We start from the raw sequence: 25,598 nt of genomic DNA on the forward strand, positions 1-25,598 counted from the left end.
GTCTGTCACTTGGATCACATATCCCCTCTCTGTCCCCAGCCGCTGCTAGGACTCACCTAGTTGTCAGATGCACAACTAAAACGGGCTTAAAGAGACTTGGTGGCGTAGGTAGCTGTGTCCACGTTGTTAACCTGTGTGCCTGTCCTCCACACGCCTGTGTTCACACAGCTGCACCCCGCCTCCAGCAGGGGGCCCCGGCTGGGCTCACGCCCTCATCCTGCAACTGGGGTGTCAGCCCCACCCACATGGGACCCCTGAAGGAAGACCGAGGTGGTGGGGGGGAGGCTGGCCTGATGGAGGCTTGAGGCTTGGTCACCCCCCAGCAACAGGTGGTGTCGCCCAGTCTGGCTGTGTCCAGAAGTGAACTGGTCTATACACTGCTATGCCTGCTGGCTCTTCCCCTGTGGGGACAGTGGGAACAAAAGCAGCTCAGCATGAGGGGTCAGCAGGACAGGAGTCAAGTCAGACGGAATCTGTGACCTCCTGCCAAAATGTTGGCGCCCCAAGACCTTCAACATGTGCTCAGAGCCTCTAGGGGTATCACTGCCTGAGCGTGAGGCCGCTCTAGGCTCTCGGGGACTAGGGCTCAGGCATCGCAACTGGCTCCACTCATTCCAATACTCCCTGAGGTGTGGCTGGACCCAGAAGTCCATCTGGAAGTCAGGATTCAGGTCCCAGAGGCCCAGAATACGCCCCACTCACTTCCCCAGGGGCAGGAGGGACTGACCCACCCTATGCACCTGCTGCGAAGCTTCGCCTTCAGCAGGGAGGCGGAGGCTTCACAACAGCCGGGCGCCAGGCCTGGGCTGCAGGCGAAGGCGCACACCTGCCCGCCCACAGAAACGGTGTTAAAAAGACAACACACCAGGTGAGGAGCAGGCAATAAGTTTATACACATCCACGTCAGGTCCCGGCCCCACGCCACAGCGCGGGGCACCAATTCATTCACAGCGGTTCATCGCAGGGCCCGCTCGGGGTCTGCGGGGCACGCCCTGCCCCGTGCGGGCCAGCACACCGCGGTAATGCTTTATTAAAGGGCAGATTAATACACAGCTTTGGGGGGGGGGGGATTTTTACAAATATCAAAATGAAGGACTCAAGCATCCTATATACTTTCCGACCCTCTGAGGGGGGAGTACGAAGCAGGACAAAGTGCTCTTTACACAGGAATCAGGACTTTCAAGTATGAGGCGTCTGAGAAAACCCTAACCATTCTACGTGCACCAGCCAGGCGGGGCGCTCAGGAGGGGCCGAGCGAGCTGGAGGGCGCAGGGCTCTCGCTGGTGTCCGTTCCCACCGGCCCCCCAGCTCCGGCGGTGGTTTCGCACGGGTCCTGGACCTCTGCAAGGTGAGAGGGGGCGCTTTAGCCGGCTGCACCCACGTGACTGGGGCCTAAAACTGCTCTGGGAGCCTTCTTGAGGTGGGACCCCCATCTGACTGTGGTTCGAGGGGCACGGCAGTAGCACCCACACCGGTCCCCTTTCTAAACGGATGTACTTCCTCGCGGCCCTCAGCCAAACCCTGTCCCCTCAGCTCACTCACCGGAAGAGCCAAGTCTCGGCCTGCCTCGCTAACCCCCCAGGGAGGGGGGCGGCCCCGTGAGAAAGGTGAGGAAACGGGGCCGTGGAGGCCAGGAGGCTCTGCTGAGAACCGCCAGGCCTCGGGCGGCCCGCCTCGCCCCTGGAGCTTGCTTGAGGCCGCCCACCCACCCTCCACCTTGCCAGCGACCAACCTTTGGTCCTTTGGTTTCGTGAATGTAGCTTTCAGACCAAATCAGATCCTCGAGGGCCTGGACCGGAACCGACTGCCCACTCCGCCCAGTGCCTTTCGGGGTCTTTTAGCCCAACCCCCACTATGCACGAGAGGCTACGCACCCCTCCCCCTGCTGCGCCAGTCTGCATGAGGGGCTGGGGCCATTCTCACCCGCGACACCCGAGATATCCATCATCACACAGTCACCATCCTCTTCCTCCTCCTCCTCCGTGTCTGCCTGGAAGCCATCCAGGTCCCCAGCTCCTACCTGACAAATAAGGGGACACAGGCTGTCAGCACGGGTGCTGGGGGGCAGGCCAGTGTGCGACCCTTCTCGCCACACGTCCGCGCGCTCGACGTCCTCTACCAGTTTCAGCAGCAAACCGGAGGCGTCTGATTGGCCAGCGAGCAAAGGCAACCTTGGGGAGTTCTTGCCAATGCACCGAATTCAGGTCTCTGAAAACCACCACCACCGTCATGTTCACCTTACTACAAAAATAACTGCTGAACCTTTTTGAATTAGAAACAATTCTGGGCTTCCGGTTTGCTTTGAAAGAGATATTGATAAAGCACGTACTTTCTCTGAGTTTATTAACAAATAAATGGCTGCGGGCTGTCGGTCAGTGCTTTCTCTGTCTCCTCTGCCTGGCGCTTGCCAGCTCTCAATTTGTGCTTAGACCAGTTTTGCCAGTGAGGATGCCATCTGGGCAACTGTGGACAGAGGTCGGGAGGGACGGAGCAGGGACAGAAGGCCTCTACTAGGGGTAGAATTCCTAACGAGGTCCTTGGGCCGTTTTCACTGGCATCAGGCAGAGGGGACAGAAAGACAGCGTGGAAGCGGTAGGACTGATCTTAGACACCAGCCGCCCGCGCGGTGCTCACAGGAGGCAGCGACGGGCTCATTTCAATGGGGAGGCTACTTCTTAAAGCACGTGGAAACTCCTCTGCTACAAAATCTGTTTGCCTGGAAAAGGGACGACAGAGCAGTTAAGACTGTCCAGCTTGCACACTGGGCGCCGGCGCCGGCCGGCAGACTGGGCTCAAGTTCATGGCCCCGTCAGTTCCTGGTGGATACGCTTTGGGCCCAGACTCATCGGCAGGTGGAGCGGCACCGAGACAGGAACAGTCCCCAGACCAAAAGCAGCAGTCACCACTGTGGGGTGCCAAGGGCGATTTCCAACCATCTGTTCTCAAAGAATCGACTGGCCGAGAAGAGCTGGAGCCCAGCTCTGGATTACAGGAATCGGAGGGGTGTTTGTTTGGGTCTGTTATGCCGAAAGAACAGACAGGTCACTTCCTGTCCTCCCCCGGTCACTGCCCCCGCAACGGGAAACACGGTGCAGGGGAACCGCCATCCATAACCCTCCAGGCGCAGGACAGGCTGCGAAACATTCCACAGCAGGAATGTGGACACCCCGAGTCCCGCCGTGCCGGGCGGCCAGCAGCCTGTCGCGACAGGAAGGCTTGTCACCGCGCTGTCACTGCCGCGGGCGGCGCATGCAGAGACGGAGGGAGAGCATGCGAGGCAGGCGGCAGTTCAGACGCCTGGCAGCTGCAGAACGGCGGCCGGGCACACTGCCCTGCCAGTTTCGTTTCGATCACAGAATACATCTGACTGGAAATGGGTAACAGAACTGTCCCCATTTTAAAATAAAACCGAGTCCCCCTGGGGCCAGATACGTGGTGGTGGAGTAGGAGCTCCACCTCAACCTGTTCGTCTCACGAGAGAACACCCAGAAGACTTCACGGTTTTGAACTGCAAATGATTTTAAAATTTTTAGAAACTAACGAAGCCTGACTCACTCTAAAGCACTGACACGTTTGTAGTTGAGCCACAACCTGCCCCGGGGGTGCAGAAGAACCAGTCAGCGGCTTTGCCAACGTGCGGGGGAGCGCCCCGCACGCTCCGAGTCGTGGCCGAGTTGCCGCTCTGTGTGGGTGGCGGGCGGCAGCAGGCCTGCTCGTGTGTTCCCTGCCTCCCGGGACAGAACTGGAATTTTGCTGGGGGGCAGAGGGAGGTCTGGTCTCATTTCCCAGCCTCTCTGGAAGCGCGCGGTGGCTGTGCCAAAGCGTTCTGGCCAGAAAGGCACAGGTGGAAGTCGGCGGAGGTCTCCCCTTCCAGCTGAACGGGCCGTCTCCCCAGGGAGGGCTCAGCCACCCTCACTCACCCTGCTGGCTGGGCCACTGGCTAAGGAAGGAGGGAGTGGGAGAGGACTCAGCCGCTGGACCAGGTTGTCACACGAGCTCAGACCTTCTCGCTGGAGACAAGGCCCTGTGTGTTTACGTCACAACACAGGGCCTGTCACCTTCGGCTGGACAGTCCTCGGGACCCCGTGCTGTCGAGCAGGGAGCGATCCGAGGGCAGCGGTGAAGCTGACTGCCCACAGGCCGCTCCCCGGCCGCCCCACTGCTGGCGCCCACTGCGCTGGCCCGCGCGGTCCCGGCCCCTTCGCACAGGACCCCGAGCAGGGGCTCGGCAACGCAGACTGCAGCCCTTCCGACCCCGACACCAGGCTCGCGGAACCGGCACACCCAGATCTGACGGTCCTGACCCCCGCCCTGGGCGCTGCTTCTGCAACAGGGGACAGAGGCCACACGACCGCGTGTATCCTGGGTGAAACACCCGCTTCATCGACTCCCGGGCACACGCTTTCTGCTGCATCTGCCTGTCACCTGGGGGTGCACTCGGCCTGACCTGTAGCATTTTCTTTCCTGGAGGCTCAATTAGAAAACGAGGCTTCTTATACCAGTAAAGCGCAGGGGTTCACATAGGGTGCTAGCACCGCGCCTGGCATGTGAGGGGACCTGGTGTGAACCGTGGTCCCACAGAGAAACACTGGTCACAAACACGAGGACGAGGGGAATGGACGCGGGAATGCAGCTGTGACCCCACAGGAGACCGGGCGGGACTCCACGCCAACCCAACGAGACGGACAGCGGGCACAGGGGTGCCCTGAGGGAGGGCTGGCAGGGGAGAGGTTCACAAACATCGCTGAGGGTCCTCCAGCACCAGCCATTTTCAAATCGGGGTCTCCAGCCGGTTTCCACCGGAACAGCCACGTGCAGGTTCCTTGTGAGACGGGCTAACGATGAGACCGACCACGACAGCTTCTATGGCTCGAACACCTGACGAATCTAACGAGGCCCGTCATTCTGGACGAGGCTCAGGGAAGGAAGTGTTTGTGGGCCGGGGGCCCCGACCCCTTGCCCAGGGGCGCCCCATGGCACCGAGCTGCATCCACGGGCAGGCAGAGCTGCGCGCCCAGGCCCGCAGACGGCGGCTCTGGGGAGTGACAGGCGGAGCACGGGAGACTTTTGCGGCAGCGAAACGACTCTGCGTGGTGCTGCAACGGTGGACACGTGTCATTCCACGTCGGCTCAGACCCACGGAACGCGCGATGCCAGGAGTGAACCCTGGCGGCCACTACGGACTCTGGGAGACAATGACAGGTCAGCGCAGGATCGTCACCTGCGACGGGGGCACCACTCTGATGAGGGGCGCCGAGTGGGGCGGCTGTGTGTGCAGGCAGGGGGCGAGAGAGACGGAGAGCCCCTGTGCCTTCCTCTCAATTTGGACAATTTTGTAATTCAATTTTGCTGTGAAGCTAAAACCGCTCGCCCCGGACGCCCCGCCCCTCGCCCCGGGCCCCGCCCCTCACCTGCCCATCGTGCCTGCGCTTCTTCATGAACTGAGTGATGCACATGCTGCCCGCCGACTTCCTCTTCAGCGAGGTGGGGGTTCCCTGGCTGGACCCCGCAGCAGGGACGCTGCCACTGTCCTCCCTGGTAGCCGAGGGCACCATGGTGACGTAACTCCACTGGCACGGCACGGGCAGGTGCTCCTGGTCGAAGCTCTTCAGCACGTGTGGGTGGACGTACCAGCACATCCGGAAGTCGGGCCTCTTCTCGTACACTGAGTTCTCAGAAATGATTCGCTTGAGCCTGGCCTTGGAGGGGACGGCGGTGTCCTCGCCGGCGGTGGGCGTCTGCGGGCGCGAGGAGCCGGGGCTGGGGGGGCTGGCGGCGCTGCTCTCTGGACTGCCCGCGTCTCTGCTGAGCAGGCCTTGGCGGCAGCACTCCTGAAACTCCCGGATGATCACTTTGCTCCCATTCACGTTCCCGTGCAGCAGCGGGAGCAGCTGGGCCAAGACTGGCGGGGAGAGGAGGGGACACAGTGGGGGTCAAGACGCGGGGGGACACCGCACATGGGTCCCCAGCCTGTCACCAAGGTCAAGGGACAGTCTGCTTCGGGTGGCCTTTCAAGGGTAGATTTAAGACACACGAACTTGCTCCAGAAGGGACTCTCAAGCCCAAACCTCATGGGGTGGATTTGCGCAGATAAAGTGTCACGTGGACTCTACGCGCATTTCTCCTTAGTGGCGGCCACTGTGCTCTCTTTCCGAGTCAGGGGTCCTGCCCGGCTTTGAAGAGGAGGCACAAGTTAGGGAGGTGACCGACCCTGGGCCAGGCACTCTGGGCCTGTGTCCCTGCTGGTGAAGCGGGCTGAGCACACGGGCCCCTCGTTCTGCTGCTGTGGGCATCAGAGAAGGAACGGGCGCCCTGTGCACTGGCTTTGACTTGCCGAACTTCGGAACCATCAATCCATTCGCCTAACAAGTCTCCCGCCTGTGGCCCTGGCGGCCCTGCACTGCCCGGGCCTCCCGCCCCTGCCCCAGGCCGCACTCACTGTGCTGGTCCCTCTTCTCCCTCCTGGAGGCCTTGGGCGTCTGCTCCTCCTCGGGGGGCGCCGTCTCCAGCAGGCACGCCGCGAACTGCTGCAGCACCTTCAGGTCGGCACCCACGTCCCCGTCCGCCGCCCACACGCAGCCGATCCTCACGGGCTGCAGCACGCGGAACCTCTTCCCCTTGGCCAGAAACTCGTCCCACTCCTTGGCCTTGAGCTTCTGGCGAACCTTGTGGTTCTCGGGGTCAGCACACTCCTTGCAGGTGAGGGAGCAGATGCTTACTCGGGGTCCCCACCGCCCCCCGCCCAGACACTGTCAGCCCCCGCCTCAGGGCCAGGAGGAGAAAGCCCGCGGGGGTGGCGACCGCGGTCAGGGCCGCAGTGGAACCCTCAGTCCCCACCCCCGGCTCGCTCCTCTCCTAGCATCGCTGGCAACATGCAGTCTCAGACGGAACGGTGGTGAGCACGCTCGGTGCTTTAGAGGCGTCCGCCCCGTTTGGCCATGACTGGCAGGTCACAGGTGCACGAGAAGAGGCCTCTTAATGCCGCTCTCGATTTTCAGGTTAACATGGTCTTGGGGCTGCCACAGCAACCCGAAATCACCCAGCACAGGCACGAGGGAGCAACAACACACCAACCTGCCTCTTTGGTCAGAAACACGTAAGGAACACACGTGCTTCGAGTCTGACTCAGAGAGAGTATCACCCCCCGCCCCCGTGCGTTAAACCTGCCACCGCTTCCCAGGGCCAAACACTGCAAGTGACAGGCCACGGGCGCCTCGGAGTGGCTTATTCGGAAGTTCCACCGTCTGCTGGTGGTGGTGCTGGTGGGGTAAACTCGAAGGGGATCGGGGGAACCTTCTGTAGAGATGGCAAGTTCTATATTTACGAGGTCCCCAACCCCTGGTCCGTGGCCTGTTAGGAACCGGGCCACACGGCAGGAGGCGAGCGGCAGGCGAGGGAGCGAAGCCTCATGTGCATTGGCAGCCGCTCCGCAGCGCCAGCATCACGGCCTCAGCCCCGCCTCGGATCCTCAGGCGTCAGATTCTCACGCGAGCACCGGCCCCCGGTGCCGGAAAGGCTGCGGACCGCTGCCGTTTTATTTCAGGTGGTGGTTTCACAATTGTTGCCAATAGTTAAAACCCATCAAACTAAAGAATTAAAATCCGTACGTTTTGTTGCATGTTAATTACACTTTGGCTAAACAAATGTTAAAAAAAAAAGTGTGGCGATCTGACCCAGGGACCACAGCCACGCTCTGACCCGAGCTTCCTCTCACGCCCGCTGGTAATTTTCTCCCGCCCTCCCCGGCCAAGCGTCAGCTCAGGGTCTAGCGTTCCCACGGACAGCCGCACGCTGGGGACTGCCTTCCTGGCTGCGAGGACTGAAACACGCGGGGGACCGGCCGTGGGCAGGCAGGGGCCCAGGCACCGTCCCCAGGTCGGCAGCCACCAAGCTGCGGCCCGGCTGAGCACTCCTCGAGCCAATGGCTGCCTTGAGTACCCGCTCACCTCGGTGACTCCCTCGTCCTCCGACAAGTACCCGTGGGGCACGAAAAAACCATCGTCCTCGTCTTCGTCATCTCCTACTTCATCATCATCATCCTCAAAAAAGGAAAAAATGAAGTATGTGGAAACATGTGGAAACAAGATATATGCGCCGTTAAGAATGTAGATCTGCCCACTTCTCGGGGGGGAAAAGGCACTTACTGTCCTGTCGCCCTCAGGGACAGCATGAGGCTGGGCCGAAACCCCACACGTCAACCCCAGTATACGCGGTGGGGGCGGGGCGGGCCGAACACAAACGAGTGAGGCCGGCCAGCAAGGCAGGAAGCATGGAGGGGCCCTGGGAGCCCCGCGACGCAGATGTGCCCCCCGGGAGGGGTGACACTGTTCGGTTCTAACCCAGAGCTGCCGCATGGGTTAGTGGCGCCAAATAAGGCAGAAAGCCAGATGCGAACCCCCGGCGGGCGTTTCAGACAGCTCTGCAGGTGACACAGAGCTGTGTGGCGCTGTGGCCCGTGGCGGAACCCACGCTGTTCCCGGTCTGCGCTCACCCCTTCGCTGTGGGACAGAGACTCTCCCGGCTCCTCCTCTTCCCACTCGTCGTCACTGTCCACCTCATAGTCCAGGAGCTTCTGAGAAAACAGTCGCACGCTGCGTCACCACCACGCCTGAAGGCTGGAGCACTTATGGAACCCCGAGGACCAACGCAGACGGGCCGGGAAGGAAGCGCGGAGCCGCGCCCTCCCGCCTGCGCACTCACCCTGTCCTGGGCCCAGGGGTCCCTCGGGTGGATGACCGTCGTCGTCTTGTTCCACGTTCCCCAGTATGCCGGCCGGTGGTTCTCTGAGAACTGCAGGAGCTTCATCCTGCCGAACTTCTTCCTTTCAGGAACGCCGTCTGCCTTGCCGCTCTCCACAATCACCACGTCGCTGGGGACAAGGACCGCGCTCGGTGACGTGTTCCCTCACCCTGAGCCCTCCCAGGGAAGCGGCAGCAGCGAGACACAGACTGCCACTGTGGGGCACCGGGAAGAGGGCAGCGCCCCGTGCGGGGGAGCAGGAGGCCAGACAGGCAGCCTGAGCTCCAGGGGCGCGGCCGAGAGATTTCGGAGGCTCACGGAAGCAGAAGAGAAGCTGGATGAAGCACCGAAGCCAGGGCCTGTGACCTGGGAGGCGGGCGCCTGGCCGAGGCCCCAGAGGGCCAGCAGTGGCCAGAACCCAGAGCTCAGCCACCAGCGCCAGCTTCGCCCACGGAAGAGACACTGACCTGTTAAAAATGTCCGCACCGCGGTTAGAAACCACGGTTGGCCCGGACCAGAGGGGCCGCCGGCCCTTCAGATCTTTCAGGAAGGAGAAGTCGCCGTTCTGCTGCAGCAGGAGCTGGTCTAACTGATCCGAGAGCTCTTGGTCAAAGACAGTCCGACAGCGAGGCGCGAGGACCATGTTCTCTTTAATTTCAAAAGGGGCGAACTTCCCGCAGGAGCCGGCCAGGGTCTGAAATAGAGGAGAGAGGTGACGGCGCCGGGCGGTGGGGCCCCGCTCACGGGAGGCGAGGGGACGCCCCAGCACGCCGCGCCACCGATGCGGGTCTCTGAAAAAGGCAAAGCCTCAGGGGCAGAGGCGATGGCCAGAAGCTGGTGGGGAACGAGGGGACCGGCTCCGGGGAGCTGTCCGGGGCGATAGAAACTCTGGATCTTGCTTACAGCGGCGGCCACGCGGCGTCGTACACTGTCAAAAGTCATTCTACGGTACTCCCGGAGAGGGCGGGTTTATTGTGAATTATACCTCAACAAACCTAACTTTTCCCAGAAAGGAAGAGGAGAAAGATGACAATCAGACCTGAGCTCCCGGGTGAGAGAACCGAGGCCCGGAGAGTGACCTGCTTACAGAGAGCCACAGTTATGGCATAAGGTGACTTTCCACACTGACAGCTGTGAACCTGAAACACTGGCACGTGTCCCGAGAGCCGCCCACTGTGAATTCTGGCCGGTCTGCGCTCCCGGCTCCGGCTCCGGCAGCATCTTTAACGCCCGTGTCAGTAGATCCCAAACCGGCAGCACGTGAGAACGCGGGGAGACGCCAAGTGCGTCTCCTCCGTCCATCGAGCTCAAGAAGAAAGGCAGCCCGTCACCTCGGCGAGGAGCGAGCAGCCGAGGGCCGCAGCCCTCCCCGCGGCCCCACGACGGGGTCGCCCGGGGACTGTCGGCAAGCCCGGTGCCCACACTGGGCGGGACCCAGGCCCGTGTCTTTTAAAGCTTCCTGGCGATGCCAGCACAGCCAAGAACCAGCAGACGGCTCTCATTAACGAGTGCTGGGGACATCAGGCGCCCACCTGGGAAAAGGCCGACGCCCCACGTCATGGGCACAGAGAACCCCAGCTAGGCTACGGGACTACACAGGAAACGCAAAGCCTAAGCTGAAACACAAACAAAAAACATTAAAAAAATTAGACTGTATCTATCTATAACCACAGGACACCTAGGACTTTCAACCAAAAGCCCATTGCCATAAAGTAATAAAAATGTCGACATTAAAACAAAAGAGACACCATAAATAAACAAGATGAAAGGCAAGTCGACGTGCTGAAAGTATCTGTGTAATATCACGAAGGATGAAAATCCTGGCTACGCCGATAACTCCCAGAGATCAGAACAAAAAGCCAAGCCTATGAAGAAACTAAATGGCAAACGAACACAAAAGATATTGAATTGCACTAAGCGTCAAGAAAAAATGTAAAGTGAAAGAAGGAAATCAATTTTTTCTTTTTACCTATCTGGTTGGCTAAGTTAAAGCTCTTCACGTCCAGCGCCAGTGGCGAGTGGGGAAGAGCGTATTTCCCACGTTCCAGGGAACGTGCCCGGCATTTCCTGTTGGGAGGGCACTCGGACGATAACTGATACGAACGTGCTCAAGGGCGTACCCTGGGTCTAGCAGCGAGCCCACCTTCAGGTGGCCATCCTAAAGGAAGGCACCCCCCAGAGAGGTGTCAGTGACACTCAGGGCACCAGTGATGGGGGAACGTCACAGACGAATAGACATATTCCGTCCACGTTATGAAATATTATGCAGGAGTGAAAAAGAATGAAGTAGACCCAGCGTGCCGACATGGCAAGAATCCAAGGCATGCACAGGTAAACACAGTAACGGAGTCAGAGCAACTGGACACACACGTGTGCAAAAGCACAAATACATGAAGGGATCTAAATGCAGAGATTTCCAGGACACCTTTGCATCAGGGGAGCATGCAGGGACAAGGGTTGGGGGTCTGGGGGTCTCCATAAACTGATGCCAGCTCTGAGGGCAACTGGGTGCCAGACTGGGGAAGCAGAATTCTGGGCTGTTGTCCTACGCTGACCCTTGCCTCCGTCCTGAGGACTACGTTTCTTACAGCTTGCCACAAAGCTCATGAAGCAACCCCTAAGCACTTGGCCCTTTCCGCCTTTTCGAGGACCCAGCGAGAACCTCCAGGCTCCACCAGAAACAGCAGCTCCCTGCGCAGGTGGAGGCCCCTCTGACGGAAGGCGGGCTGGCTGGGCAGAGGCACCGTGTTGGTTTTCAAAAGGAGGAGCCTGACAGAGACAGAAAAGAAAGCCAAAGGAAACCGCTGCGTGCTCACCTTGGGGGCCTGCGGAGTCTTTGGTTTCTGGAAGAACCTCGTGATTTCGGCCTTCTCCGCTTTAATGCGCTGCAATTTAAGAGATGACGAGGAAATGAAGAGAAACGGTGGGTTTTCAAACACGCACAGGCCCCTGGAACTGAACCCCAAGCATTTTAAAGTTGAAAGCATTATTTTGACGTTAACTCTCAAAACCTATCGACCCTCGGGTGGGCACCAGGCCATCTCAGGGTGCCAGAGTTGCTCTGGCCGGCAGAAGGGCTGTGCCAGGCCAGCATGACCAGGAGCTGCAGGCCCGGATCCGCACATGTGCCAGTCCCCGTGGGGCCACGGGGCGCCCCACGGGCTAGGGAACACGGAGTGCGACAAGGCACGAACCCCCTTGGCTGCAGGCCCCGGAGAACGCTACCTTTTCTTCTTCTCGCAACCGTTTCTCCTCCTCCTTTTTCCTCTTCTCCTCCAGCTTAGCCCTGTGGGACATGAAATTCGATTTCCGCCAACCCGCGCACGGCACGCAGACGAAGCTCGTGTACCCGAAGAGGCCCCGCGGGCGGTGAGGGGTCTGGAGAGGCTCCCTGGGAGGCGGGGGGCCCCGGGCCCGGCGTCCGCGGGGGGGCACTCACTCCAGGGCCTCTTGCCGCTCCCTGCGCCGCTCCTCCTTGAGCCGCTGCTTCTCCGCCTTCTCCTTCTCATCCTTCTCTCTCTTCTCCCGCCTCTCCTTCTCCTTCAGCTCCTTCTCTTCCTCCCGCTTCTTCCTGGCTTCTTCCTTGGCCCGCCTGGCCTCCTCCTTCAGCTTCTCCTTCTCTTCTTTTTCGGCCCGTAACTTTAGCTGCTTGCCCAGACGCTCCTTATCCTGCAGCCAAGAGACAAGGCGACAGCTCCGTGCCCCGCAGGCCTCTCGGGAAGGGTCGCGAGCATCGCAGGGACAGCTGAGTTCAGACGGAAGGGGAAGGACAGAAGGAACCGGCCCCAGGAGAAGCGGGACGCTCAGCGTCCTCACGGTGGTTTTCAATGTGGCACATGTCCTTCTGTTGTGAGCGAAGTGGTGAGAAATGTGACAGGACCCTGTGGGCCATTCAAAATCAGGGGCGGAGCTTATTTTTCACGCGATGACGGAGCCCTGGGCCACCTGTGCAGGGCGCCGCTGTTGGTGTGAGCTGCATTTCTGCAGTTTAATCAGAAAGCTGCGGTAAAATGACGCAGAAACGCCTGCGGGTTTCGCCTCCCTGCCTTTAAAACAAGAGCGTTTTCCTTCCCTTCCCCCGCAGACCTTACCAGATGACAAGGTTTATTTTATTTCTTTTGAAATGGAAGACTGGATGAGGCAAGGACGGGGAACCTGACGGGGGGGGGGGGGAGTCTAAAAAGGGGCGCGAAACAGATGAGAAGGCAGAACAAATAAAAGCAAAAAAAATTATTCTTTTGTCTTTAAAATCACCTCTCAAGATCCGAAAGGGCAGACGTTAAGACAGAATAATGTGCGCCACTAAGGAGAAAACGGCCCGTTTCCTCGGCTATTCTTCGAAGCGGACGCCTGGTTTTGTCATGTCGGTCCCTCATTCCACAGAACTAGCATGCGACCAGGGCCACTGGGTCAGAGTCGTGACTGGATGCGAAATGAGCTGACCCGAAGAGCAGGAGGGCAGGAGCCCCTGACAGCATGGGGGCGGCTTCCAGGCGCCTCCGCCGCCCAAGGCAGTCTTCCCTGGGGGAGCGGCCCCGCAGCTCGCTCTCGGCTGGGCCTGTGCTTACGCCTTGTCTCTAGAGGACAATCTGCCTTCTGCCCTGATGACCCTTTGGTCATTTGACAAAAGCCATGGGGGCTGTTAGAGATGTGTGAATGTCCATCCTCGCCAAGCATCCTCAGCATCTTCATCTGATCACAGGACACTTAAGAAAGGCACTCGGTCCAGATCGAATAACAAGACAGCAGCCTAAGCACAGGGTGGTGGCGAGGAGCCCCTCCCTGCTGCCCGATACAAAGACAGAAGGCCCTGGGAATGACGGGGTCGGTCGGATAAATGAGGTCGCTTCAGCTAGACTTAGGCCCCATCTCCACTCGCACCTCACATATGACCATCTCTGGTAGCCCAGTGAAGAATGAGAGAAACTCAACAAAAGAAGCCATCGAAATCGGACCCACGAAAACTGAACACGGCCATAAGATGAATGGCACAGGAAGCACACGGGAAACACGCCGCCGACAGCCACCTGCGCCCCTTCCGCGACCTGGCACGGGAAGGGAGAAGCCGACTGGCCTTCTCTTCTTAGTGACAATAAGGAAGAAGGTGCCTGCACTGCTGTGTGTCAAATGTAACCCCCAAATAACAGAACAACAGAACCCACGACTCGGCAGGGGTCCACTACGCAGTAATCACCCTTTGAGTGTAGGGACCACTCAAATGCTACAGCACGTGGAAATATAAATCTATCGCAGGACCTGAGATGCAAGGAGAGGGACAGCGTTCTTGGGAAGGCGACTTAAAGCTAAAACAGGATGCCCGACTATTAAGACAGCAGCAACTGTAATAGTAACAATAATAATAGCTTAGAAAAGGCTACATGCAAAGCCTTAGGCTTCAGCAAAGCTAAACGTGATGCACTCACAAGCCAGGGGCCCAGCTATGTAAAAGGAAGCAGGTCGCAGTGAGGTCAGGATAAGCTGGGGAGAGGGGAAAACGGGGCCGGGAGAAGTGCAAAGGGCTTTGCTCACAATTTAAGGCAAAAAGCACAGTGAGTTAATTTTCTATTTCAGGGAAAATGTCTTACTCTTTGCAGTCTCATCTTGTCCTTCTCGGCAGAATCTTTGACCAATTTCTTAGTTACCTGAAACGAAAGACATTCACCTTTAAACATGTGTTTTCAGTCACGTTGACACACTTAACGCATTGCAGTCCTTGGGGAGAGGGAAGGAGGGAACGAGTGACCCACACAACTAAGGACTTCTTTGCAAAACGAGAAAGATGAAAACCTTTCCTGGGGACCCGTTTCCACCCCACAGAACCAAACGTCTTGGTGGGGTCGTCAGAGGATGCACACGGGTGCGTCGGGCGTGAGGGGAGGCCGGGCGGGCAGATGGCACGTGAACGACGGGGACCACATGCAAGAAAAACGAGGCCAGCCCAAAATCGAAAGCCACTCAGACAACACGGAGTGGTGGGGTTTGTAGCCAGCCGAGGGGGGCCCCAGCCAGAGGTGTGGGAGGCCCCCAGGGCCGCAGCCCGGCACTGCCGCCCCTTCCAACGCCCCAAGAGACCTGGCAACTTTTTGATGAACTTTGTAGGTAATGTCTAAAAACTAACACTGTGAATCGAATAAAACGTCTCAGGGCTGCATCATGGGCCACCAGTCTGTCTCTCCGCCTGGAGCAGATCCCCTTTTTAGAACGCTTGGGGGGAAAAAAAGGTCAACCGGCCAGAGGTGGCATCCGGTCTAGAACCCTGTGCCCCAAAGCACGGGAGTCCCTATCACCCCGACACACCACCCGCCCACCGGCGGAGATGCGAGCGTGAACGAGGCCAGGTGCTGGCCCCAGCTGGGTCCGGGGCTGGGAGTCCCGACAACCCAGCCGAGGGGTGGAAGGGCAGTGGGGAGCGCTTGGCTGCCAGACGGGGCTCCGCAGGCGCGTCTGGCATGGACGGGCAGCCAGGGCGAGACCGAAGCGGAGCTGGAAAGCCACAGGTCCATTTCTCTTGACATGGCCTGACATAGGAACAAAACCATGTGATGTCTCTACCCAGGGAAGCCTCAGCCCTAAGACCTCTTACAGAATGAAGCTCACAGATGAAGAAACCTGAGAAGACGCCCTTCTCACTCGGCTCGTCGAGCTCCTCCCGGACTTGGGCTTCCTTCAGAAAAGGGCCGAGCCTTCATGTGAAAGCCACGTGTTGGCAGGAGCTCGAACACCACTGAGACTGTGCCCGAGGGGCACGTGGCAATGGAAACGCCAGTTCCCAAAGCCATCGTACCGAGAGCCTGAGGAAAGGCACCTGCCTCTCCAGAATCCACTTTGCCTGCCACGTTGTGGACTCCGGCCCCACAACAGGGGTAGCAGAACTTGTAAGCTGCTGTCTGTGTTGTTGTCCTTTGTGTTCAAAGATTACAGTAGTGATGTAATTGCCAGACTCCCTTATGAGAACATCTGGGGGGCGACATACGTACTTAGTCTTGCCCATACTTGTGAAATTTCAGCTGCAGACTCTAGTGCCTCGTACGCTGCTTCCCCCTTCCTGTGAGTCCAGGAGTAAGAGCCGCCATGACTATCAGGAGCCATCTCAATGTCGTTCAATGACCACAGCAATCACGATCTCATTTAAAACCAGCATCTCTACTGCTCTGCTAGACATCTGGCTGCACCTTATCTGTGTGATATGATTTTATCTCCTTGACATTTGGCCCAAGTGTTCCTAGTACTCTCTCGAAATCATGGGCCACACATTTTACCTATCTGGAACACAGCCACCAAAAACAAGACCCGGGATCCCAGGAGGAGGCTGAAACACGCAGCAGTTGTCAAAGCAGATTTAATTGTCCGTGCATTAACATTCTTGCATTTTATCTAGAAGAATCGTCTCAGAGCTCGTTTACTGATTTGACACACAAGGAGATCTGTTTTCTAAGCTCAGAGCGGACAAGCGGCAGCGCACGGGGTGGGGCGAGGGTGGCGTGCGTGGGCCCCAGCAGCAGCTAAAGGCCTCGCGGCAGGGGGAGAGGCAGAGGGGAGAAGACGCAGCCCAGCCGGGCCAGCCGCGTCGGAGGGCAAGCGAGCAAAACGCCGCGCGCGCGTCCGTGCCTTCGGTGAAGGGAACCCTACCCGACAGCAGCCCTGGGAAACACCACTGTTCTGTCAAGGCCGAGAGTGAGACAACAGAATCACGCAGCACTGAGAGTGACCGCGCGGCGCGGCGGCGAAGGGGAGGCCTCTTCCTGTGCCAGTGCCGAAAACATCCCGGACACCCTCCAACGAAACAGAAAGGTTTACAGTGTACATCACGTAAGGCAACAAACTGATACTGTGTGTTCCTAAGGACTCTCCCGGCCACCCGCAATGCGGACACAGATGACAATGGCAACTAGGGGAGAGGGAGGAGGCCAAAGGGGACTGTCATGCTTCAATGGTTTTTTTTTTGAAACATGGAGACTTTAATGCCTGTAAAATTAAGATTATACGGCAGAAAAGTTCCAGTGATCTGGGCTCATTTATACAGAGGCGAGGCAGAGATTCCAGTGACACAACGGTATCGTGGTTATCAGCTGTGGAATAATAATCTGGAATCATCAATAAAGAAGGCTGAATTGCATGTCTCAAAGCAAACTTGGGATAAAAATCTCTCATGCTAAATAGAAACTCTTCGGCTACTCAAAAGACTCCAGGATTATCTAAAAGAGGTGTTCCTAAACTACTGCTTTCCGAAGTGAGGGTCACCAGATGTCAGGGGAGGGGCAGCAGGGGCTGTATTTTAACAAGCTCCCTGGAAGAAACAAAATGACAACACACGAAATAGGATGAGTGAGCGTCTGGGCGTTCCAGAGTGTGGAGACTTCGCAGTGACAACTCCAGGACTAACCAGGGCCCAAGGAACACCGCACCCGTCACAACAGGGAACAGTCTGGGGGCTCCCAGCAAGCCTCTGCCTACAATCTGGAGAGCGGGTGCGGAGGGACAATGGAGTAAGGGAAGTGTTCCCCACAGCCACAGGGGCCAGGAAAACCTCAGACGCCAAGTCAGGTACCAACCTTAAAACTAACACACAAAAAAACGCAGCAGGAAACCCAGCACTCCCCGCCTGGTCAGGAGAAAGCTGTGTGGGGCGTAGCCGCCTCCAGCCCTGCCCTCAGGAAGTCCTGCCCTCACCGCGCCCAGGGGCTTCCCTTCACTCAGACCTCTGGTGCCACCCAACATCAGGGGGCTCAACTTCTACTGTGTGACGGCCAGGCCCACCTGTGGGTGGAAGGGGCAATTCTCTGCCACTGGCTCTGGAGTGGCCTGAACCTTCGCCACTTGCAGTGTGAAATATCTGCAAAGCTGTGTGACGGGCGCTGCCTTCTAGAGCGTCTCAAAACCCCGAGCCTCAGTCCGGAGGAGCCTCGGACGCAGGCCTTCCCACACTGGCACACACGTTCCCGCGCTCAGCTGCTTCACGCCGTTTGGGCCAGGGGCCAGAACTACCGCTGTTTCGGGAAAATGCCCAGGTACGCGACCGCCCAGCTCTCAGGCTTGGCTATCGGCGCACGAACAAACTCAAGGAGATGACGGTATTAAGAGTGGAACCGTGTGCGCGCGTCCTGTTTTCTAGGCTAACTGGCTGTGACGCCATCGTGTGACAACTGCAGAGGATTAGCAGCAGTCTGGAAGCATTTCGCCCCGTTGGACAGACCGAACGTGGCTGAGGAGCGACTCAAACTGATTCTGATGGCCTGAGTGGCGGCTCAGAGGGAAGTTCGACAATGTATAGCCCACGTCCGTCTGCCACGGACAGCAACTGAGAAGAGATTGCTCCACGTGTGATCGCTGTGCCGTGAACACAAAAAGGAAGCCATTTTCTCCTTTCTCCTATACTCCTCAGGAGGTGAAAACAGAAAATGGAGCCGTCTAGAAAATAACTGGTTCCTTAGAGATCAAATTTCAGAAAGCGATCAAGGTTGGCGGTTTATGGTCAAATTTGGCAGGTAGAGACTGAATGACCCACCGCGGGAACAAATCTCACGTGTGTATATATGTAAGAACTAAGATGAATAAACAAAAGTTCCACAAAACAAAAGAAACCCCCAAAGAACACCATTAGACGCACTGTGGGGTTCTTGACTGACTTTATCATTTTACCCAAAAGGCCTCAAGGCGGAAACAGGGACACCTGCCATTGCGCTGATCAGAAACCGTGAGCAGAAACGCCTCGGAAGCCATCCTTCCGGGGTCCCTGCGACGCCGCCAGCTTTGTCCTTCTTTCGTTTATTCTGGGTGAGGTTTTTAAGAGCCCCCCACTTTAGTCTTCCTGCCATCTCTGGTCTCTCCACCAATGCTGACCGACTTTACCACCAACACCCCGACAAGTCAGTGTTGCGACAGGAAGGAATGAAGGGAGCTTAAGCCAAAGGCTGACATGAAGGGTGACAGCTGCCTGCTGAGCCCCACCACGCCCACCATGGCGAAGCGGACCAGCACCCCTAGACAGGCGTGCATGACGACAGTTACCAGGATGGCAGTGACGCACAGAATTCTGCATCTGTAGTCACAGGACCTGCTCTGTGGCCCCACTTCCTTGCCACTAACCACCTGGGGGAACCCGCGTCCCCAGGGTTTTGCAGAGGGGCAAGACTCAAGTGCCACCAGCACCGGGGCGCTGGGACCTGGGGAGGTACTCACTCTGCGGACAGGCGTGCAGGTGGGGAAGGGGCCGGGGCCGCTGTGCTGTTTACCGGAGGCAGACCGGCCCTCGGGGGAGCTGGTGGGTGAGCAGGAGCTCAGGGACGACAGGCTGAGGACGGAGTCTTCTTCGGGGCCAGACTCCGGCATCTCGCTCTCGGAGGGCATGCCCTGGTCCGCAGCGGCGGCCGGAGCCCGGGCCGCGGGAGGCTCTGCAGCCAGGACATCCTGCAGGACCACCACGGGCACCTTCCCTCTGAACAGAATGCCCCCCGCTTCGCTCCAGCCGTCCCAGGCCTTCTCAGAGCGCGTTCTCGGACCGTCTGTCAGCGCGGGGCAGCTGCGGGGTGAGCCTTTCTGCACGTCTCTGCTCCTCCCTGCGCCCCCTGAGCCGGCGCCCTCTTCCTCTGCGCTGCGGTCTGAAAGGGTCTCTTCAGGAAATGCCGGCTTGTCCTTCGGACTGGCCTTCAGCAGCCCCCTCTCCCCTTCGGCTTCTTCTCTGACCCCACTAACAGACTTTGCAGAGGAAGAGGCTGCAGAATTTAGTTTACTGTGGGCCCCAATGTCATCTGGCAGGTCACTCGACTCCTCCGTCAAGTCAATGACGACCATGGTCTGGCCAATATTGCTTTTGACTCTGTTTCTTAAAAGGTTATCTAAGGGACCCTTCCCATTGACAAGCTTTGGCCTAAAGTCGACGTCGGACCCCATGTGGAAGTTGCTCTCCAAGCTGTCCAAAGGGGCGTCTACGTCGGGGCCTGGACTTCGCACGGGAGCGCTCGGGGAGCTTCTTGTGTCGTCCGACCCGTCCTCGGTTTTCTCCTTTGGGGTAAGAGTCAGGCGCTTGAAGGGCAGACGAGCTGAAATGAAGAAAGGAGGCCATCTTTACAGTGAAAGTGTGAAGTGACAATCGATCAATGCTTTAATATTCCATATGTTCAAAACTGATCGTCCTTGTTGGGGTTGCGGGCGGGGGGGGGGGTCGTCATACTCATCCGTTTATACACAACCATGCCCTTGGGTCCTGCGATCTGCCCCCAACCCTTTAACCTCAGGGGGCTGCTGCTCCTATCCCGGTTCCCCCAACATCAAACTTGCTCTCAGTCATCACAGGAGAAGGTGAATTGCTGCAGGGGGGAACCATATAGCAAGTGGCAGAAAAACAGAAACCATGGCTTTTAACACAATCCAGTCACTACTTTGGTCTTAGTGTAAACGCACTCTCCCTTTCACACAAAAGGATTCGGGGACATTTATCTTCATGAACAACAGTGGTTCGACGGGGGCAGCTGAGCCCGCCCAGGAACATCCAGCAATGTCTCGAGACATAACTGGTTGTCACGTCTTGGGGGAGGACAGGGATGCTGGTAAACTCTCTACTACATAGAAGACAGCCGCTCCCCCCCCCCCAAAAAAAAAAGACAAAATGGCAATAGTCCTGAAGTAGGGAAAGCCTGCTGTAGACCTTGTGACCCCGGCTTTGCTCTTGGGAACCTATGAGAACAGCAGTGCAATAAGAAGGGTTCCCTGGTTTCCAAATGTAGGTACAACTGTTTTCTCCCCTCCAGACCCTTGCCGCTGCTACTGAGGACCCCAAAAGCCAGCCTCTGCTCAGGGGAAATAAAAATATAACTGAGGAGACATCGAAGGATATAAATTAGGAACAAATGTTTAAACTGTTCCTGAAAGTTACCTTGTATTAACTTCTTAACTGGTCGGTCTTTGCAATCCATGGCTGTGAAAAGAAGTGTCAAATGGTAAGTTACCACATGCTGGAATTAACGAAGAAGCTGATTCATATGTAGCACCTATCATGTACGAAGTGGAAGGCCAATGGGGGTGACTTTGCCACCCTCACTCTGGGGCCTATGGCAATGCCTTGGGACGGTTTTGGTTGTCATGACGGGGAGGGTGTTACTCGAATCTAGTGGGTAGAAGAGAGGGAGACCGCTAAATGGCCTACGATGCACAAGACGGTCCCCCAAGACCGAGAATTATCTGGCCCCAAATGTTAATAGGTTAAGAAATCCTAGCCTGAACAGTTACACCTTCTTTGTTTATTTTCCTGTGGCACTTATGACTCTGAAACTTTCGTTGTTTATTATGCCCTCCCTTTCCCCAACACCAGCTCCATGACACCGGAGAAACTTGTTCCACACCCTACCTGCAGCACCTAGCTTGGGGTCTGGCACACTGAGGGAAATCAATGAATACAGTAACAGGGACGAGGAAGAGAAGAGATCAGAGAAAACACTGTATCACTCATGTCACCATTAATATTGACCCCTCCATAAAACATCCTCCAATCCAGCATTTTGAGCCTGCTCCAGGCAGGAGCTGATGTGCTGTCAAAAAATAATACAGGAAAATATTTTCCTGATCCAAAAAAATCTCAAGAAAAGCATCTAATAATTTAAAGCTGATGCAAAAATGACCATGAAAAGATCCAAATCTTTGGATAAATATCTTTAAATAATTAGAATAAGAGCTTGGAAAATTCCAGTTTATTTTGGTCAATCTACATATGTTTTGTAAAAGATAAATACAAGTGAGTGTTTTTTAAAAGCAGACTGGGGGTTTCTAAAGAACTCAGCTACCCATAGATAAAACTGCCCTCCCCACTTCCAAGTTCGGAATATAAGAAAGGTACCCAGAAGACTCAATAGTTCTATCCATTTCAAGACAGTATCATTCTCGAGCTTTTAGTTTCCAAAACCATGGATTCCCACGCCCCCTCAAATGAATGATACATAATTTTTAGCCACTTAAGTTTATTTTTAAGGAAACCACAAGGATTTGTTGGTGTGGTCCTGAGCTACCAGCTTTGATGCAAGTGACACATAAGTGACCTGGGCCCAGAAGCAAACTCAAATCCACCTAAAAAGGGATGCCCTATTCCAGGGATCTGGACTGTTCAAAGGTGCACGTACAATTAACCCACACTCATGTATAAACAACACTGCTTTTTGCTCTAATATGACATCTCTGATGTTATTTGGTGTTAAAACATCATTCAATTTTATAACAGTATGGTCATAGCAGATCATGCTTTTTTTTACTTTTTAATTAAAATTAAACATCCTTACAGGGTGAAATGACTGTCCACAACAACCAGTAACCTTGACTTTATGTAAGTTTTACGTTTTTGTGAAATCCCCAAATCTGGAAACAATTGAGCAGTGGTTCTGCCCTCCAAGGACCCTTTGGCTATGCCTAGATACATTTTTGGTTGTCACAACTGGGGAGGAGAGGTTCTTACTGGCATCTAACGGGTGGATGCTAGGAATGGCACTTGACACCCTAAAGTGCACAGGAGGGCCCCAAATATCAATAGTGCTGACATTAAGAAACCCTGAATAAGTCCAGTTGATGTCCCTGCCAACCCTTAGTTCACCCAACCAACACATAGCTATCGGGCATCTACTATGTGCAAAGAAGCATCCTGCGGAGTGCTGGGGGTAAAACGGGAGTCAAGCTGGGGAGAAGGCAGTCTAGCCTTCTCTGCTTCACCACCGTAAAGGGGCCTGCCAGGTGCTGGAAACCCCGCTCCTAAAACAGCGAGGAGAGTTACTGGGCTTCACCTTGAATACCTGCAGGATCAAGATCCAGGAATCCCAGCTCCCTGGCAGTCCTCAAAGTTCAGGCCTCTTACCTGGCCTTGCCCTGACCCGCAGACGCCGCTGTTCTGGCCCTCGAACCCAGGTGACCCTGGGCCTCAGCTTCCCTACTCAGCCAGAGGGTCGTTGCAGGGTCCAACTTGCTTAAAGGATACAAATGCAACATGCAGAACCAGCCCTCCGTCTCCCTGAGCCTGCTTCCCCTCCTGGCCACATCGACCCGTCGTCACCACAGAGGGCCTGGGAAGAACAAACTTAACGCAAAAGCACAGGAAAAAAATGGTCGCGGCTGCAACAATAACGTCAAGAAAGGCGCCATTCGGGTTGCAAGGCGCTTCCTCGGGACTACTCGTACGACGCCAAGGACCGAACGGCCGGCCCGCCAGAATCCGAAGGGCCGTCTGCCCCCAAGCGGCGCCTCGGCCGGCACAGGCCGCTCGCCGCGCCCCCCCTTCCCCTCCGCGCGGGCCCGAACCGACCTGCGGCCGCTCCCCTGGCGCCCGGCGCGCCGCTCTCCGGCTCCTCTAGCATCGCCCCGGAGGCGGCTAGAGCTCCCCTCGGGCGGCGGAGGCGCGGGCTCCGCTCGGCGGCAGCTGCTGCTCGCCCTCCCGCCCGCACCGCTCCTGCCGCGGCCGCCGCGCTCGTATTTGGCGGGAACCGCGGCGACCCCCGCAGCCCGAGTGCCGATTGGACGAAGTCGCATCACGTGACGTCCCGCCTCGGGAATCGGGGAGCTCCGGAAGCATCCTCGCGAGATCCGTGGCCTCTATTTCTCCCCATGACTCCCCAATGATATTCCCGTGGAGGGGAGGGCTTCCTCTCGGCGGCCTATGATTGGCGGGGGGGTGAGGTGTTTTGCGATTGGAGGTGAGAAGTGTCAAGCTGAGAGATCGACACTGTGATTGGCTGAGCGCGTGGGATAGGTCAGTAGGAGGAGGGAGGGCCAGGCTCTTACGTCATGACGAAACGTTTTACGTAGGCCACTGGCCATAACCTGAAACTGCGATTTAGGTCGAGTCTGAGTGAAGTTTTGAGTTTATCTTAACTGCACATTGGTTGAATATAGAAACGGCAATTAGAATTATAAATTACTTTTCCTATGAACAAAAATAGAATAAAATCTGGGCAGCCCTTCAGCAGCATCTGACGTGCAATAAATATATTCAAAGAGAATGAATGAAGTAGATGTTTCTGGGTTCATCTTCAGGATTTTTGCACATGCTGTTTCCTCGACTAGAAAACTCCACGGCTTTTTTCCTGGCTAATTTCTATCTAACTTTCAGATCTTAGATTGACACCTCAGAGAAGCCTTTTCTCCCTTACACCCAACAAAAAGTGCCTACAAAGGTCTTTCTCTTGAAGCAATTACAGCTTATGTTTATTTGTTAGCATGTTATTTGATTAATGAATTTATTTCTGTTTTTGTCTTTAGCTCCATGAGGGCAGGAATCATTTGCTGATGTATCATCCCAGGACTTATCAATGGCTGACACATTAGTAGGTACTCAATGAATATTTGAGTGAATGCATAAATATCATTTGATTGAACTGTGTAATCATGTAGGTTAAAAGCCTCTTGGAGAAGAGATCTTCGGTGTGTCAGCCTACAAGAGATAAGTTTTCTTCAGCACAAATTTAATTTCTCAGGCAGAGCAGAAGTGAGAAAGCTGAAAGCGAGGCCAAGTCTGAAATTCTCGTGATACCGTAGATTAGATCATTAAATCAATAGAATTAGTTGGAATCAATATGGAGAAATCTAGAATTTGGGGACATAGGTTTTGGCAAGTCACGTCTTACTCAAGGCCACAGTTTCCCTGTAAGAACCACGAGGATGTTTTCCCTCCCTTCCCTGACGTTCTGGCATTAGACAATGATTTAGTCCAGTGGATCGCCATTGAAGGTGCTCATCATAAGCACATGGTTGTTGTTGTTGTTTTTTTTTTTTTTTTGAGCCACTCCTAACAGCCCATCAGAATCTTCAGGAGGTAGGTTGGGGCATGCCTATTCTGAAACAATCCTCTGACCTAGTCCAGTACCTTCAGTCGGGCATTTGAAAACTTCTAGTAATCTTCCACTTCAGTAAATCACCTAGATCTGTCAGAGATTTTAGCCCTGATGTTGCAAGCACTTTAGTCACTTTTTCGCTCCTCTTTTTGGATTCATTTACTTGTTCTGACTCACTATTAATTTTCGATTCATTCGATACATGGTCATCGATAAGAACTGATTTTAAGTCACTACCAATAAACATGCGTCAATTCAGGAAGGTTTCCTGGAGGAGGAGACATTCCAATCAGATTACTCTTTTATACACAAATAATGGGGTAAAGATTAGGGAAGATTGCGCAAGAGAGGAACAACATTAGCAAAGACCCATAGGCAACAGGGATCATGGATGACGGGAGAGGAAGCCAGCCGAAATCAGAGGGCTGACGGGGCCAAATGATGCAAGCTTCGTAGGCCATGTTAGGAAGCTGGGAATGTATTCTGGGGGCAGTAGGTGGATTTTAAACAGGTGACTGTGATCTGAATCGTGTTACGGAAGCATCTTTCGGCTTCCTGATAGGGGATGAAATGGAGGGGAGAACTCGAATGTGGGCACACCAGAATGGAGGCTGGTGGAATGGCCTGGTCAGGGAGAGGAGGACCGTGGGGCTAGTGGAAAGGAGGTAGAAGTGACACCCTGATGTCTGACCTGGGCAACGGAATGGATGAGCACGGGGTAGGATTGGGGGTGGGATGGGAAGGGCTAAACGCATATTCAGTGTGGCTGAGATTAGCAAACAGGTATCCGGATATTTATAAACCCTGTCTCCCAACCTCTCCCGAAAGGTTTAATCACATTTCCGAAGACATGAGGGCCACCTCCCTGACCCCAGGCGACGCTGCAGGCGTCGCGGCCGCTCTAGGCGCGCCCGGGCCCACTCGCTGGCAGAAGCAGCCGCTCGCGCCGCAGGCGACGTGCGTGAGGGCCCGCACGCCGGCAGGGGGCGCGCGCACGCAGGCGGGCCGGAAGCGTGCGGTTGCCATGTAATATCCTGGCCGCGCGGGCGCGCGACGGGC

General features: G+C 56.2%; 1 protein-coding gene across 5 annotated transcripts; it reads right to left on the bottom strand.

Moving 5' to 3' along the window:
* Positions 1–869: 869 nt before the first annotated feature.
* On the bottom strand, positions 870–23,195 carry CHAF1A (chromatin assembly factor 1 subunit A). Of its 5 annotated transcripts, none has more exons than XM_016144531.2 (15): positions 23,015–23,195; positions 20,612–20,653; positions 18,919–19,778; positions 14,325–14,381; positions 12,179–12,408; positions 11,965–12,025; positions 11,556–11,624; positions 9,207–9,433; positions 8,701–8,869; positions 8,492–8,569; positions 7,947–8,039; positions 6,440–6,692; positions 5,412–5,902; positions 1,924–2,020; positions 870–1,341 (listed from the first exon to the last, which is right to left on the bottom strand). In XM_016144531.2, the coding sequence occupies exons 1-15, from the start codon at positions 23,064–23,066 to the stop codon at positions 1,241–1,243; spliced, it is 2,880 nt and encodes a 959-aa protein (XP_016000017.2). In that variant the 5' UTR covers positions 23,067–23,195; the 3' UTR covers positions 870–1,240. The 5 variants fall into 5 exon arrangements, with proteins under 5 accessions (XP_016000017.2, XP_016000007.2, XP_016000025.2 ...); XM_016144521.2 differs by having other exon boundaries at positions 8,492–8,572; positions 23,015–23,194; XM_016144539.2 differs by lacking the exon at positions 23,015–23,195 and adding an exon at positions 22,571–22,947 and having other exon boundaries at positions 8,492–8,572.
* Between the last annotated feature and the right edge of the window lie 2,403 nt (positions 23,196–25,598).

This window comes from Rousettus aegyptiacus, unplaced genomic scaffold (assembly GCF_014176215.1).
Source record: "Rousettus aegyptiacus isolate mRouAeg1 unplaced genomic scaffold, mRouAeg1.p scaffold_m13_p_16, whole genome shotgun sequence".
NCBI classification, from domain to species: Eukaryota; Metazoa; Chordata; class Mammalia; order Chiroptera; family Pteropodidae; genus Rousettus; species Rousettus aegyptiacus.

Bases quoted from the DNA above. Each gene is read 5' to 3' on its own strand.
- CHAF1A (XM_016144521.2), bottom strand. From the start codon at position 23,066: ATGCTAGAGGAGCCGGAGAGCGGCGCGCCGGGCGCCAGGGGAGCGGCC. The intron at 12,409-14,324 runs GTAAGACATTTT...TCTTGGCTGCAG, and splicing joins ACAAGATGAGACTGCAAAGA to GATAAGGAGCGTCTGGGCAA. The intron at 8,040-8,491 runs GTGAGCGCAGAC...TCCTTTTTTGAG, and splicing joins CTCTGTCCCACAGCGAAGGG to GATGATGATGATGAAGTAGG.